At 44.1% G+C, this 13,814-nt stretch overlaps 1 protein-coding gene across 1 annotated transcript; it reads right to left on the bottom strand.

The window, feature by feature from the left end:
• Window positions 1–11,972: 11,972 nt before the first annotated feature.
• Window positions 11,973–12,957, bottom strand: LOC102888224 (olfactory receptor 6Q1). Its single transcript, XM_006906011.1, has one exon. The coding sequence runs from the start codon at window positions 12,942–12,944 to the stop codon at window positions 11,991–11,993; it is 954 nt and encodes a 317-aa protein (XP_006906073.1). The 5' UTR covers window positions 12,945–12,957; the 3' UTR covers window positions 11,973–11,990.
• Between the last annotated feature and the right edge of the window lie 857 nt (window positions 12,958–13,814).

Below are 13,814 nucleotides of genomic sequence, written 5' to 3'. Positions count from 1 at the left end.
GCAGAGTCACAAATCACACCAGGTAACCTGGCTCTGGGGTCTGGGCACTGAGCCACTGTCTCCACTGCCTCTCAATGCCGAAGAATTTCAGAAATCTTTCACGATCCTAGCCTCTAGCCGAGAAAGTTGCTCAAACTCCTTCCTGTAGTCTTATTGGTCTTCTGCGATCTAATTCAACAAATATGTGTTTATGCCACAAATATTTACTAAGCACTTTGTATGCACCTTGGAGCAATGGGGGATACAGAAATGTGCACGATGGGTGCTTATCTTCAAGGTATTTACACTCTAGTTGGAACGAGAGATAAATACTCGTACACACCAGGTACTGGAGGAAATGGCGTGAGCAGGAGGGGGAAAGTGATCTGGTTGGCTCAAAGAGTGGTATAGACTAAGAAAAAAAAAAACCGTGGAAAGAAAAGATTAGAAAGGCAAGTGAGAGCTCAAAAGTCTACTTAAAGAGTTCCAGGTTTCTGGAAAAGATCACAACCCCTTCTCCTAATCGCAGAATCAAAGATAATTCCATCTTACTCCAAAGGTGTTCCAAGATCCGGAGCACTCACCTTAAGGCTCCTGCTAGGCTCCTGAGGGCACACTGCCTATCCTTCCTTTCCAGCTACTTGAGCTTTTCCCAGAAGGGAATGATAATGGGGCTTTGAGAGTCACATAATCTGAAGTTCTTTCAGCTATGGAAAGGTTTGGGATACATTGAAACATTCATACTCCTCAGTCTGTATCTCCTTTTAATCTAAAACATCCTCTAACAGCCACAGGGCTAAAATGAGCTAGGTGGTTCTTTGAAGGCAGGACTGAGCTTTTGTATCCTAGCTACCAATCATGTCTGGCACAAAGAGGATGCTAAGTGAGTAGGAGGATGCTTTGTACAGATGGACGGCGGAAAATTGCATAGATGGAGACATCCACTTCCCTACCCACCACAGGTTAACATGATCTTGGGAGGTGTCCTGCTCCTGACCACTTTCTTTCCTTGATTTTCTGTCCCTGTCTCAGGCGCTCCATCGTACGCAGGAGGTTCATTTCACCACCAGGGCCCAGCAAGAGGCGTTCTTCACCAAAGATGGGGAGATCCTGGCAACGTTTTAATGTAGGAGGAGGCAAGAGAATTAAAATGTTAATCAAGCCACAATCAGAGACTGCAATGCGCTGGTCAGCCTTGCAGCCAGGCCAGGAGGACACCTGCAGAACAAAGGAAGATTTCTGCAGCCCATTCCCCACACCTGTGAAAGGAAACAGGAACCAACAGACATTCCCCATGGCTAAAACTATGGGAACCTAAGGATTAAAGGCCGGGAACTGCCAGCAGGCCTTTGGCACTGCATGTTCTTACCTTTTCACACTACAAATTCTTCCCCTTCTTCACTGTATGTCCATATCAAAGGAAATGGGAACTAAAGAATGACGTATAAATTGAATTCCCTGAACACTCAGGGTCCCTCTGAGTGCCTTTACTCTGTCTCACTCTGTCTCTCTCTCTGTTCCTCTCATTCTCTGCTTCTGAGAGGAGACCACACTCTGTCTGTGGAGTGTTACCCCTTTTCTAATAAACTTTCCTTTTGACTCCAACTTTGGCATGTGCGTGTTGAATTCTTTCTACACTCTCTGCCAAAGGACCCTCTTCTTCTCTCGGTGCAGGGCTTGGTCTCTTCCCCAACTGGGGGAAATCTGCCCTGTCCTGCATCAGTTTGATATTGAAAATTTCTACGTCCTCCTAGACCGGAGAGCAGAGATGGCGATTGTTGGAAAAGAGCAGCTGATAAACGAGAGCATCATTACCTGGCCAGAAGGACTCTTAAAGGCAAGAGCTGAGAGCCCCTCGGGACCAAGCCCACACAGCACCTCCCGCTTCCAAGAGCCCAGCAGTAACTGATTTAGGTTCCTTGGTCGAGGGGAGGGCAGGGTGACTTACACTATGGACTTACACACCCCCTGAGGCTGTTCAGCAAATTTCCAAAAACACGCCCTGGCTCCCAAAACAAAGGAATTTGAAAAAGGTAAAGGTAATTAATGAGCAAATGGAAAAGTAAATTATGTATAATTGCTAATTCGAGTTTACCTTGAGGTAGCTAGTGTGTCCTCCTGGAGTTGCTGCTGTCTTAGCCTTGCAGCCTTATGTCAAGAGATAGATCATTGATGCCAAGATTTGTACACAGTGGGAAATAACCCATGGAACCTTATTAGTCCTTTCCCAGACCCCTAAGTTTCTAGGGTCACTAGGTGGGGGACTTCTATTTTAAGTGTGGTTGCACCTCAACTATTACACCATGCCTCCTGCAGTTTTCTCCAATTTAGGTGCGAGTAAGCTCTCCTTTCTCTGAACATCTAAAGCATTTGCCACATGCCTCTATAATAATAAGCCTAGGAAAATTACCGTAACAGGTATAATATGTTTTTCCCCATCCTTGGTGATTTCAAACTGGTTCCACCTGCTCTCACCATAGTCTGGCTGGTCTTTTTTCATTCCCATGACCATCACACCTCAGCGTCCAAATTCCCCCACCCTGGGAGAAAGAAACAAGGTGGCCGATGAGCAAGGGAGCGGAGTAGAATTCCAAGGAAGAAATGAGCATCATTGCTCCACAGACAAAGGGCTGGCCCCGGCCATTGGAGTCTTTACTCGGCACTGGTTCAAGTACCTTCTCATTCCTCCTTGCCCAGACCGCAGAATCCTTTTATCAGATCTTTTAAGAAAATCTATTCTGTAGGCATAATCCGAATCTTCAGTTTTTCTTAACTCAAAGTGACTTTGCCTCTGTTACCGAACTCAAGGGGTTCGTTTTGCCTGCACGCATCAAAGTCCAAAGAGACAAGGACAGGAGTTTGCAGCAAAGAAAGTAGAGGTTTATTTAAGGAAATGGTGCCAAGCCCAGAGACACAAGTAAGCAGGCGCTCAAGGACCTGGCTCTGTGATGGCCTCCAGGGGATAGGTGACATAGGGGGAAATTCATTAGTAGCTAAAGGAGTTGGGGTCATGGGCTCTCCTGATTGGTCGGGGCTAGGGTAGGAGACAGGTGATCATCGCATCAGGTCCTGATGTCAGTCATGGTGTCATTCTGTCTGGTTGCAAGGGGATGCTGGTAGGGTGTTCTGCCTTTATGGGTGTGGAGCTGCAAGATGTTATCTTTAGTTTGACCGAAACTCTGTTCCTGTGGTCAACGGACCTGCGGCTTTGTTCCTAAGACTGTTTGATGCTGACGTAAAGGCTTAATGGTTAAGGGAATGGCCACTAGTTTGACCGAAACTCTGTTCCTGTGGTCAACGGATCTGTGGCTTTGTTCCTAAGACTGTTTGATGCTGACGTGAAGGCTTAATGGTTAAGGGAATGGCCATGCTATATGCAGAAGGATGAGGAAAGAAAAGAAACAAGTGAGCCTAAGACCAGTTTGAATCAAGGAGAAAGTGAAGGGAAAAAAGTCATTTTAGAGAAGAAGTAAAGATTTACATGGTTACATAGCCCAGGGGACATTGACAATTATTATTTCGTTGTCATAGCTTGTGGGGATGCTACTGGCATCCAGTGGATAGAGGCCAGGGATTCTGCTAAATATCCTACGGCGCACAGGGCAGACTCCATAACAAATAATTATCCAGTGCCAAATGTAGGCTAACGGTTAAGAAACAGTAGACTAGTAGCTTAGTGTTTCCAGTCATTGTTCCTGATTCATTGTCGGTGACTCAGTTACGTTTGGGTCGAAGGGAAAATGAGTCCTTTGAAATAAAAATGAGTCCTTTGAAATAAAGGGATTTGGTGAGCCCAGAGTGCAGGACAAACTCCTCAAACTATTCAGAATATCACCCTAACTCATCAGCATTTTCTGTGCACTCACAATGTTCCATACACTGTAATATGGGTTTTACTTACATCGTCTCATTTAATCTTCACATGGTCATCCAACTAGGTATTATTTCTAATTACTACCCCATTTTATTGAAGAGAAAACTGAGGTTTAGAGAGATTAAGCTACGGGTCACCCAGCCCATAAATGGCAGAACCACAATTCCAATCAACAGCCGGGGGCCAACCCTTTGTCTGTGGAGCGATGATGCTCATTTCTTTCTTCTGAAGATTTCTTGCCCCTTGACCAGGCCGTGTAATCCTAAGAGCTTATTTTCGTTTGTTGCTGTTTCTCTAACACCTATGCAGAACCTGATACATGGAACACACTGATAACTGTTTGAGCAAGAAAGGGAAGGAAAGGAAAAGGAGACAGAGTTTTAATTTTTTTTAAAGGGAGGGGAGGGAGAAGGAAGGAGGGTAAGTGAGAATGATGTAGCTAATTTGTTTAAAACCTGATTGCACACATGCCGTCCCATCTCCCCTGCAGATTCTGTGGCACTCTCTGGGCAGGTCCCTTCTTCGATCTGCAATAAAAAGTGTCCTGTGGGAACCAGGAAGTCAGCCCTACCTGAGAAGTCAAACTGTTGCTGCCGTTGCCTTCCTGCCCGCAAGGAGATCTCCATCATACCAGATAAACAGGGAGGCTGGCCCTGGGTCAGAGGCGGCCAGCCAGCAGCCCACCTAGCTTCAGACGAGAGCTGAGCTGAGATTCACATCGAGGGATGATGATTCCTTTAATGGGGGGAAAAAAAAATTCCATGGAAGAGGAAATCAAAAAAATGATGTCATGTGCCCTCCCCACATGTGACATTAAAGTCGTTTAAGGCTATGCATTCATTCTTTCTTTCATCGACCGTGAGTTTGTCCAAATTCCGTGCCTAGTTTAGAGTCTGAAACATGATAGGAGTCACATAAATATTGAAAATAAAATCTCCAAATGACTTAATCTGTATTTTACTGAAATGTTATTCATTCAATAGATATCAACTGGCACCTACTGTATGGAGCCACTGTGCTGAGTGCAAGAGTAATAATAAATAAGGCACAGCCCTTGGACCACAGAGCTCATGGTCTCTTAAAGGAGAATAATCATTGTACAATAAAGAAACTAGACTACAAAGTAAAATCCATTGCTTAATAAAAGCAAAAGCATTGAGCCATGAGAGCACAGAGAGATCATTAATTCTAATGAAGGGTATGTAAGGCGACTTCTCACTAGAGTGGGGTGGCATGTTATACAGCCCTTGAACAACGAGTGGGGTTTCAAAGGCAATAAAGCATGATGAGCATAGTCCAGGCCAAGGAGTAAGTTAGTAAAGGCTCAAGTATCGAATGCAATAAAGGGCTGAGAGTGGCTTGTGTATGGACCGTGATGGGAGACGTAGGAAGTAGGTGGCCAATCACAGAGGGCCTTACTTGCCAGGCTCAGAAGCCTCGACTCTGTTCTACGGGAAATGTGGAGCCACTGAACTGCTTAAGCAGAGCAGCGGTGCACATGTCAGTGTGTGTTTGGGGGACATTAATAGGCCATGGACATGCTGAAAAGGAAAAAGATTGGATCAAGAAGACCAGGTTTGGAATCCAGGTAATCGCTGAAGCCTCTTCTCACACTGAACACTCTCAGTGAGGGAAAGACGTGGCTTTGAAGATACTTTTTTTGCCCATGTAAAGAGAAGGTACTTCTGAATGAAGCTGAGGAGGACAGAAATGACAAATAAGAAATCCTTGGATGTGGAGATTAAGGAGACTCGAAGTCAAAATGTCTAGGCACGTGGAAGTATAACCAAATGAAAGGAAGAGGTGAAATGAGATCATTCAATTGATCCAGAACTCCAGTCACAAAAAGCCTGTCCTTAAAAGCACTATGGAGAACAAAGCTCTGGGAAGTTATATCAAGAGAGTGATTTAGAAAAGAGTGGCTCAGTAGAAAGAGAGAGAGAGCTTGTGTAAGCACCCCGTAAACAGTCCTTAAATAGGCCGATGAATGAGTAAATGCATAAATAAATCAGCTGTGACTGTGAATTATAATACTGCCACAATGGCTGTTCGATTCAAAGCGATGAAGCCTACGTAGGAGTCAGAGCTTCCCCAGGTAGTGGAGTCACTGTTACTTCGCTATAATCTGATGCATGATAAGCAGCTGCTGTCAGGATCTCTGACATCTGTGTCTTTGGCCCTGAATCTGAGGACATCAGACAATCTGGAAGGCCCATTTTGACAGAACTGAAATACACCGCACCTGCTGGAAAAGCCATCACGAGTCACACAATTGCTTGACCGTGGGAGTTTCCAGAAGCTTCCCCACTCTGTTCTTTGACAATCTGGAAGGCCCATTTTGACAGAACTGAAATACACCGCGCCTGCTGGAAAAGCCATCACAAGTCACTCAATTGCTTGATCGTGGGAAAGTTTCCAGAAGCTTCCCCACTCTGTTCTCTGGCCCAATTTTTCTTTCTCCCTTCAGACAGAACTGTTTGTGAGAAGTGCCCTGAGGACGAGTGGCCCAATATGGAAGAGTCAGTGCATCCCCCAAATCCTTGGCTTCTTGTCCCGCCATGAGCCCCTCAACGCAGTGCTGGCTGTCTGCACAGCCCAGCTCTTCCCGTCCACCCTGGCCATCTTCATTTGGCACCACCACACCTCCATTGTCCGAGCTGATAACCACCAGCTCAGCTACCTTCTGCCGTCCTCCTTGGCCTTCCGTTTCCTCTGCCCCTTCTTGTTCATTGGTCAACCAGGGCCCTTCACCTGTGCTGTGTGCCCAGCAGCTTTTGGGGTCACCTTCACAATCTGCATCTCCACCATCATGGCGGTGGCAGCCTTCCACGCCACCCAGCCGCACATTCAGATTCAGAAGTAGGCGGGTCCAGTTCTCCCTAGCACCATCCGCATTGTCTGTTCCCTGGTCCAGGCAACCTTGTGTACAGTCTGGGTGACTGGATGGCCCCACAGCCTGTGAACTCTACAGATCCTGGTCCACGGTGACTGTAAAGTGTGACAAGGGTTCCTTGGAACTATTCTGGGCCATGCTGGGTTACCTGGGTTTGCTGGGCCTGGTCAGCTCGCTAGTGGCCTTCCCCACCCGCCAGCTGCCTAACATCTTCAATGAAGCAAAGCATATCACTCTCAGCATGTTGGTCTGCTCCTGTGTCTGGGTGTCCATCCCTGCCCACGTGCGTGTCCGAGGCAAAGACACAGTGGCCATGGAGGTCTTTGCCATCTTGGCATCAGGAGCAGACCTCACGTCCTGCCTCTTCTTTCTCAAATGCTACTTCATCCTTCCCCATCCTGAAAAGAACACAAAAGAACAAATACTTGGCAGGTATCATCGCAAATGAGAACATCAGAAGTGGACCATAGGGAGTGCCAGTTTCTCGAGGATGCCTTCCTTAAGCTCAGCACCAGGAAAGCAGCCCTTCCTCCGAGCCCCATCTTGCTGGTTGGAACGCTCCTGGTCACTTAGCTCCTTCTATTTTGGGTTTTATTCTATCAGAGAGAGATAAGACAAGTTTGCAGATAATATCGTCCTTGATGGAAGCATCTGATTGAATTTATCCTATGGCTTCTCAGCAACCAGGCAGTGCCTGGCACAAAGAGGAAACAGAATAGGTGTTTGATGAATGAATGACTTATGCAAAGTTAGCATTAGAAGAGATCTACAAAAGCAAGCAGTAGGGTAGAGTGGGTGAAGGAAGTCGGGAAGACTTGATACAAATCCTCCTGGCTCTGCCATGTTATAGTATGAACGTGGAAATGTGGCTTAACCCTCTGAGCCTTGGTTTCCTCCAACATAAAATGAGACAAAGCCTTCCCCTGCAGGTTGTCGTGATAACAAAATGAGAAAATGCGTGGAAGGGCTCAGCACACGTTAAACACTCAAAACTTAGGTGTTTAAAATCATCCCTTTTACAGTTAAGGGAACTGATGCCAAGACTGGGGACCAGTTTACCCAGGGCATCACTTTGCAGATGTTAAGAGTCAAATGAATAAATTTCAGGCCCTGGCTCTGCCATTTACTTAGCTACATGACTCTGGGCAAGCTACGTAACTTCTCTGTACCTCAGTTTCCCCATGTGTCAGGGAATAGTATTACCAACTTTGTGGGGTTATCCGTGAGGAGCAAATGAATAAATATTTATAGCGTACTGGCACATAGTAAGAGCTAAAGATGTGCTTTTAATTAATTCGACAAAATTATACCTAGTGGCAAACCTGCATCTCTTGATTCATTGCTGAATAACTAAAACTTTTGTGAGACTTTTGCTCCAACCTACGTCTTGTGGAGGGAACTTCAGACAGGCTAATGTGTCTCCTTACAAGCAAAGAGATTATAATCAAACATTCCCAACCTACCCTGATTGGAGTAAACTAAATATATTGTGAAACAGTTGTGTGAGAAGTAAATACTCTGAACATGCTCTGGTTAGCTGCTAGTCTCTGGATAAGCGAGGACAAGTGACCGTCGCAGTCCCAGATGAACAACCACTAGGGCGAAGTCTGCTCTAAATAAAGCCCCTCCACTCCCAAGAGAGTGTGAGGATGTTAATGAAGCCCACAAAATACTGGGCATTGATTAAGGAAGTGACAGCACTTCTGGACTGCTCCCTGGGGAGGGACGGAGCTGAACGGAGTCACACAAACTATCAAGATATCAAGGCATCACGTTTCTGGGTAATGAGATCCATCTTACGTTCCTGACAGAAGGAGTTTAAGATGCTCCTACCTTGCCATGGTTGGCCAATGATGTTATTTAGACCAATGATTATGAAACTACCAAAGGAAATAAGGATATAAATAAAGACAATTTAGAGAAACAGCTGCAGCATCCTGTAAGCCAGCGTTTCCACAAACGTGCCTTAAAAATCAACTGCTGAGGGATTGGTGTGTGAAAATTGAAAAGCAAGGGACTAACCAAATTCTGGGGAAAAAAAAATGATATGGTAATTCCAGCACAGGTGCAAGAGATAAAAAGAATCTGGCACCACAGAAGGAGGTCCAGATGGGCCTCGGGGAAGTAGATCCACACCAAACTCGTTGACAGTGTTTCGTAATGGTACATAGCAAACTGTCGAGTTCTGATCTCAGAGAATACCTCCAGTCACTCTCACCAAGTCCCAGGTTAAAGGACCGTCTCTGGGACAGTAACTAGATAGTTCCCCACTAACGATTAAGTCAATATCCTGGCATCCAGAATGGGTAAAGCACTTTACAGTCACAGTCTCAGATGAACAACCACTAGGGCGAATTCTATCTTAATTCTCTCTGGAGTTACCCCCTGCAACATTCTCTGGGTACCAGTGAAGTCGTGTCTATGTTAAGCTAGCATTTTCCATGACTGTGTTTCACTCTACGAATAAATATACCCCCAAAGAAGGAATTATATTCTCAGAAATTCCCTATTCATAAAAATCTGTATTTTCTCTGATATAATTTCATAATTTATCTTCATGGGCAGTGGCTTTTAAACCTTTAGCTATCATTAGGGAGATCGTTTTATAAACTATATACATGTATAACCAATGTACTTGAAACTAATAAAATTAAATTTAAAAAAAAACTTTAGCTGTCAATACCTGCACGTATCATGCTCCTCTCCAGCAATTAAAATTCTCTCAGGTAGGTCTGTTTTTTAAGGGAGTGATTGTTTTATAATGTAAATGATCACACTCACAAAGACCTTTTATTTCAGTTTAGGTCCTTATATCTGATTTTATTAAAGCAACATTCACCTTTACATGCATAGAATCCTTTCTAAGAGTACACCTCAGAGTTTTTACCAAATTATGTAATTTATCTCAAAGTGTAGGTTTCTTCATCAAAAAGCTTGATGTATTCAAATTTTAAATCTTTCTATGACTATAAATGAGAACCTCATAACCTAGTGTGATGGTTAATTTTATGTGTCAGCTTGACTGAGTTCAGCGATGCCAAGGTGGCTGGTAAAACATTATTTCTGGGTGTTTCTGTAGGAGGTTTCCGAAGAGATTAGCATTCAATAAAGAAGATGGCGCTCACCGACACAGGTTGGCATCATCTAATCCGTTGAGGGTAGGAGCTGAACAAAAAGACAGAAGGGCAAATCTACTCTTTACTTCAGCTGGAGCATCCATCTGCTCCTTCCCTCCAAGATGAGTGCTGCTGGTTGTCCGGCCTTCAGTTTCAGAATGAACTACCCCTCTGGTTTTTTTGGTTCTACAGCTTGCAGATGGCAAATCGTGGGACTTCTGGGCCTCCATAATCACATGAGCTAATTCCTATAATAAATCTCCTTTTTAATATATCTATAAATATATGTGTGTGTGTGTGTGTGTGTGTGTATTCTATTGGCTCTGTTTTTCTGGAGAACTCTGATTAATATACCCAGTATGTTTTGCTTTTTTTCCAATAGCCAGAAACCTAAAAGTCAAATTCAGGGAGGTGAACACATAATGTGAATACACACACACACACACATATACACATATATATATGTATGTGTGTGTATATATACATATATACACACACATATATATATACACACATATATATGTATATATATATATATATATGCTTTACTGTTAAAATATACAGCTGAAACTTACCAGAATTCATTAACCAATATCATCATAAAAAAATAATTGAATAGATTTAAATAAATAAATAAGTAAATAATAGGAATAAAAGTCAAATTCATTTTGTGTTCACATTTACTCAGGTCAGGTGCCTGAAAGTATCTACTTCTTCTACTCCATTCAGATGAATTCTTTTATTCGTTTCTGAAAGATTTTCATCTTTTCACTGTTTTGGCATCTTGCCATTTGAAGCAAAGGAATATAAAGCACATTACTGACACAATATTCAATAAATAAAATGTTTTTCAAAACTTGTGATGTGTGCCCTCTCTGTCAACTATTAAAAATTCAACTGCTAAGATACTGGGTTGGGGGTTGCGGGTAGAGACTGTGATGCTTCAGGCAGCATCCTGTAATCTGCTCATTATTGGCCAGTTTAGAAACATAATTATAGAAAATCTGTTTTCCCTCCTTCACCTAGCCTCAAGCTCAGCGTTTTTTTTTTGAATCAAATGTTGATTGTAAATGTCTTCAGGAAGGCAACTCTCTCTACACGTAGACAACTACTTGAATTGTAACTGTCTTTTTAAGTCTCATTTCAAGTGAGCTGACGTTGCCATAAAGCTCTTCTTAAATCAATTTTCAAAGAACCACGTAGTGTAGAGGGAGGATTATTCTATATTTCAAGTAAGAGAATGTGAAAACAGAGAAGATAAGTGTATGGGTCACATGGAAAATAAGCTGTGATTCTGCGGACTTTGTGGTGGAAACTGCTGGTTGTCTACCAAAATTTGTTCTCTTTTCCACAATAATTAAATTGCGGCTGGGTATACAGCTACTTATCTCTGGATTATTTTTAACACCCTTGCAATCAGATGTGGTCTATGGCCAACTTCTCACCAACAGAAGTGAGTGGAAATGATGATTGCTAAATCCAGTAGAGAAACCTTAAGACACAGTATATGTCTTCTGTATCTTCATCCTCACCTTTCCCGCCTGCTGGGTCCCAGTGGTGACCATGTGAATAACAAGAAAGCCCGCGGTTGGGGGTTGGCAAATGGTCTCTGTCACTACTCAACTCTGTGTTTACATCACAAAAGCAGCCACAGACAATTCATATGGGGTGCCTGTGTTCTAATCAAACTCGATGTGGACACTGAAATGTTAATTTTATAAGATGTTTACATGCCATGAAATATTGTTGATTTGTTTTTCAACCTTTTAAAAATATAAAAATCATTCTTAGCTCACAAGCCATTAAAAACAAATGCTGAGCTGAATTTGGCCCATGAGTCTTATTTTGCCAACATCCTAGGAAATGTCGACTCCACAAGATGGAAAGAACTTGGATCCTTGTGTGCCTGTTGAGCAGAGCCACCCACTAACCTAGAGTACTCACTTTGGACTCTTGCAGGAAGAGAAAATCTCCTACATTCTCTCAGCTCCATTATAGTTAAGTCTCTCTCATTATAGCAGATTTGCATTTTACTTTACCGTAACTCCTGACTACTTAGGCCACTGCTCCATTCCTCACCATTCTCTTTCTAAAGCCAAACCAAGGAAACTGGATCCCACTGGCCCCCTCACTGACCTTTCCAAGACTTGAGGGAAAAGGCTCTGCTCAGAGCTCCCTTTACCTCCTTGTTTCGAAGACTGTAGATGAGAGGGTTGAGCATCGGTGTGACAATGGAATAGAAGACAGACACCACCTTGTTGAAGTTGATAGAGGAGGCCACTTTGGTCCGTACGTACATAAAGAAAAGTGTGCCATAGAAGAGGCTCACCACAGTCAGGTGAGCTGCACAGGTGGAGAAGGCTTTCCGGCGCTCGGCCGCTGAGCGGATGTGCAGCAGCGTCCAGATGATGTTGCCATAGGACACAGAAATGACTGCAGAGGAGACCAGGAGTACCATCAGAGAGACCAGGAAGTCTGTGGTCTCCTTCAGGGTGACATCCGAGCAGGACAAAGCTAGCAGGGGTGAGACATCACAGAAGAAGTGGTCAACGACATTGGGGCCGCAAAATGTCAGCTGAGACAAGAAGTAGATGGGCAAAATGGGCGTGAGGAAGCCCACCAGCCAGCAAGCACCAGCCAGACGAATGCAAGTGCCCCAGGACACCAAAACCCCGTATCGGAGAGGCATACAGATGGCCACATAGCGGTCATAGGCCATGGCGGCCAGTAGGAAACATTCAGTTGCCCCAAGGAAGGTGAAGATGAAGAGCTGTGACAGGCAGCCAGTATAGGAGATACTCTTGCCCCCATCTACCCCAATAAAACCAGCCAACATCTTAGGCACCGTGACCGAGGTGTACCCAATTTCAAGGCAGGACATGTGCGTCAAGAAAAAATACATGGGTCGCCATAGCCGATGGTCCAAACCCACCACCAAGATGATGGCCAAGTTCTCCACCAAGGTAAACAGGTACATGGTGAGGAAGAGTGTAAAGAAGAGGAAGCGTGCTTCATGAGCCCCCGCAAAGCCCGCCATGACAAACTCTGTCACGTGCGTCCAGTTTTGAGAATGTGGCTGCATGTCGGGAGTGAGAGCTCAGTAGACTCATAGTCTTGTAGATAGAGACCACTCAACGAGGATCTGTGAGGATGTCGGACTAAATATCTTCCACTTCAGAAAGGAGAGGAAAGTTAAGTCAAGACAGTTGCTCTACCCTCTAAGAATTTAGACAATTTCGGCACAAAATAAAAAGTGCTAGATAAAAATAAGACAAGATATTATGGGAGTAAATAGAGGGGAAGCTTGACCAGTCTTGAGCAATCAGAGAAATCTTCTTGGAGGAAGGGCTGTCTAAACTAGAACCTGCAAAATAAGTATAAGTTAGTGAGAAAAAAGATAGTGACGTGGAGGGAACATACAGATAAAATCTCAGACACCAGAGAGAAGATTGTGCATTTGGGAAACTTCAAGCGGATCCAGTTCACCATAGAGATTAAGAGCTGGGCTTCCTGATTAAGCACACCTGACTTCAAACATGAAAGGACCTAACTAAAGAGCTGTGAAATTTTAAATTGGATAATCCCTCTAAAGCACTTAGCATTGTCTTTAGGTCAATAAATATTAGGGAAATTTTACATGTTGATTCTCCTGTAATAGAGTATGGAGGGAAGATGACTATTCTTAAGTTTGAGGAGTGGGGTTGGAACAAGATCATGAAGCGCTAGTGACCAAGTTAAGAGAGTGGACAAAGCTTCAGCCTGAGGTTGAATGAGAGCCTTGAAGAGTTCTCAGCAGGGGAGCAAGGCTCTACTTTCTGCCCACAGGTAGGGTGAGTGTGCTGGGCTGAGATGAGTTTGGAGAGGAACAAGATGGGAGGCAGGAAGGCCAAACTGAGAGGCCGTTGCAGGTACAGCTGGAGTGATGGTGGCCGTGGTTGCTAAGCATGGAGAG

This window comes from Pteropus alecto, unplaced genomic scaffold (genome assembly GCF_000325575.1).
Source record: "Pteropus alecto unplaced genomic scaffold, ASM32557v1 scaffold91, whole genome shotgun sequence".
In the NCBI taxonomy this organism is placed as follows: domain Eukaryota; kingdom Metazoa; phylum Chordata; class Mammalia; order Chiroptera; family Pteropodidae; genus Pteropus; species Pteropus alecto.
This window is presented reverse-complemented; position numbering and strand designations above follow the sequence as displayed.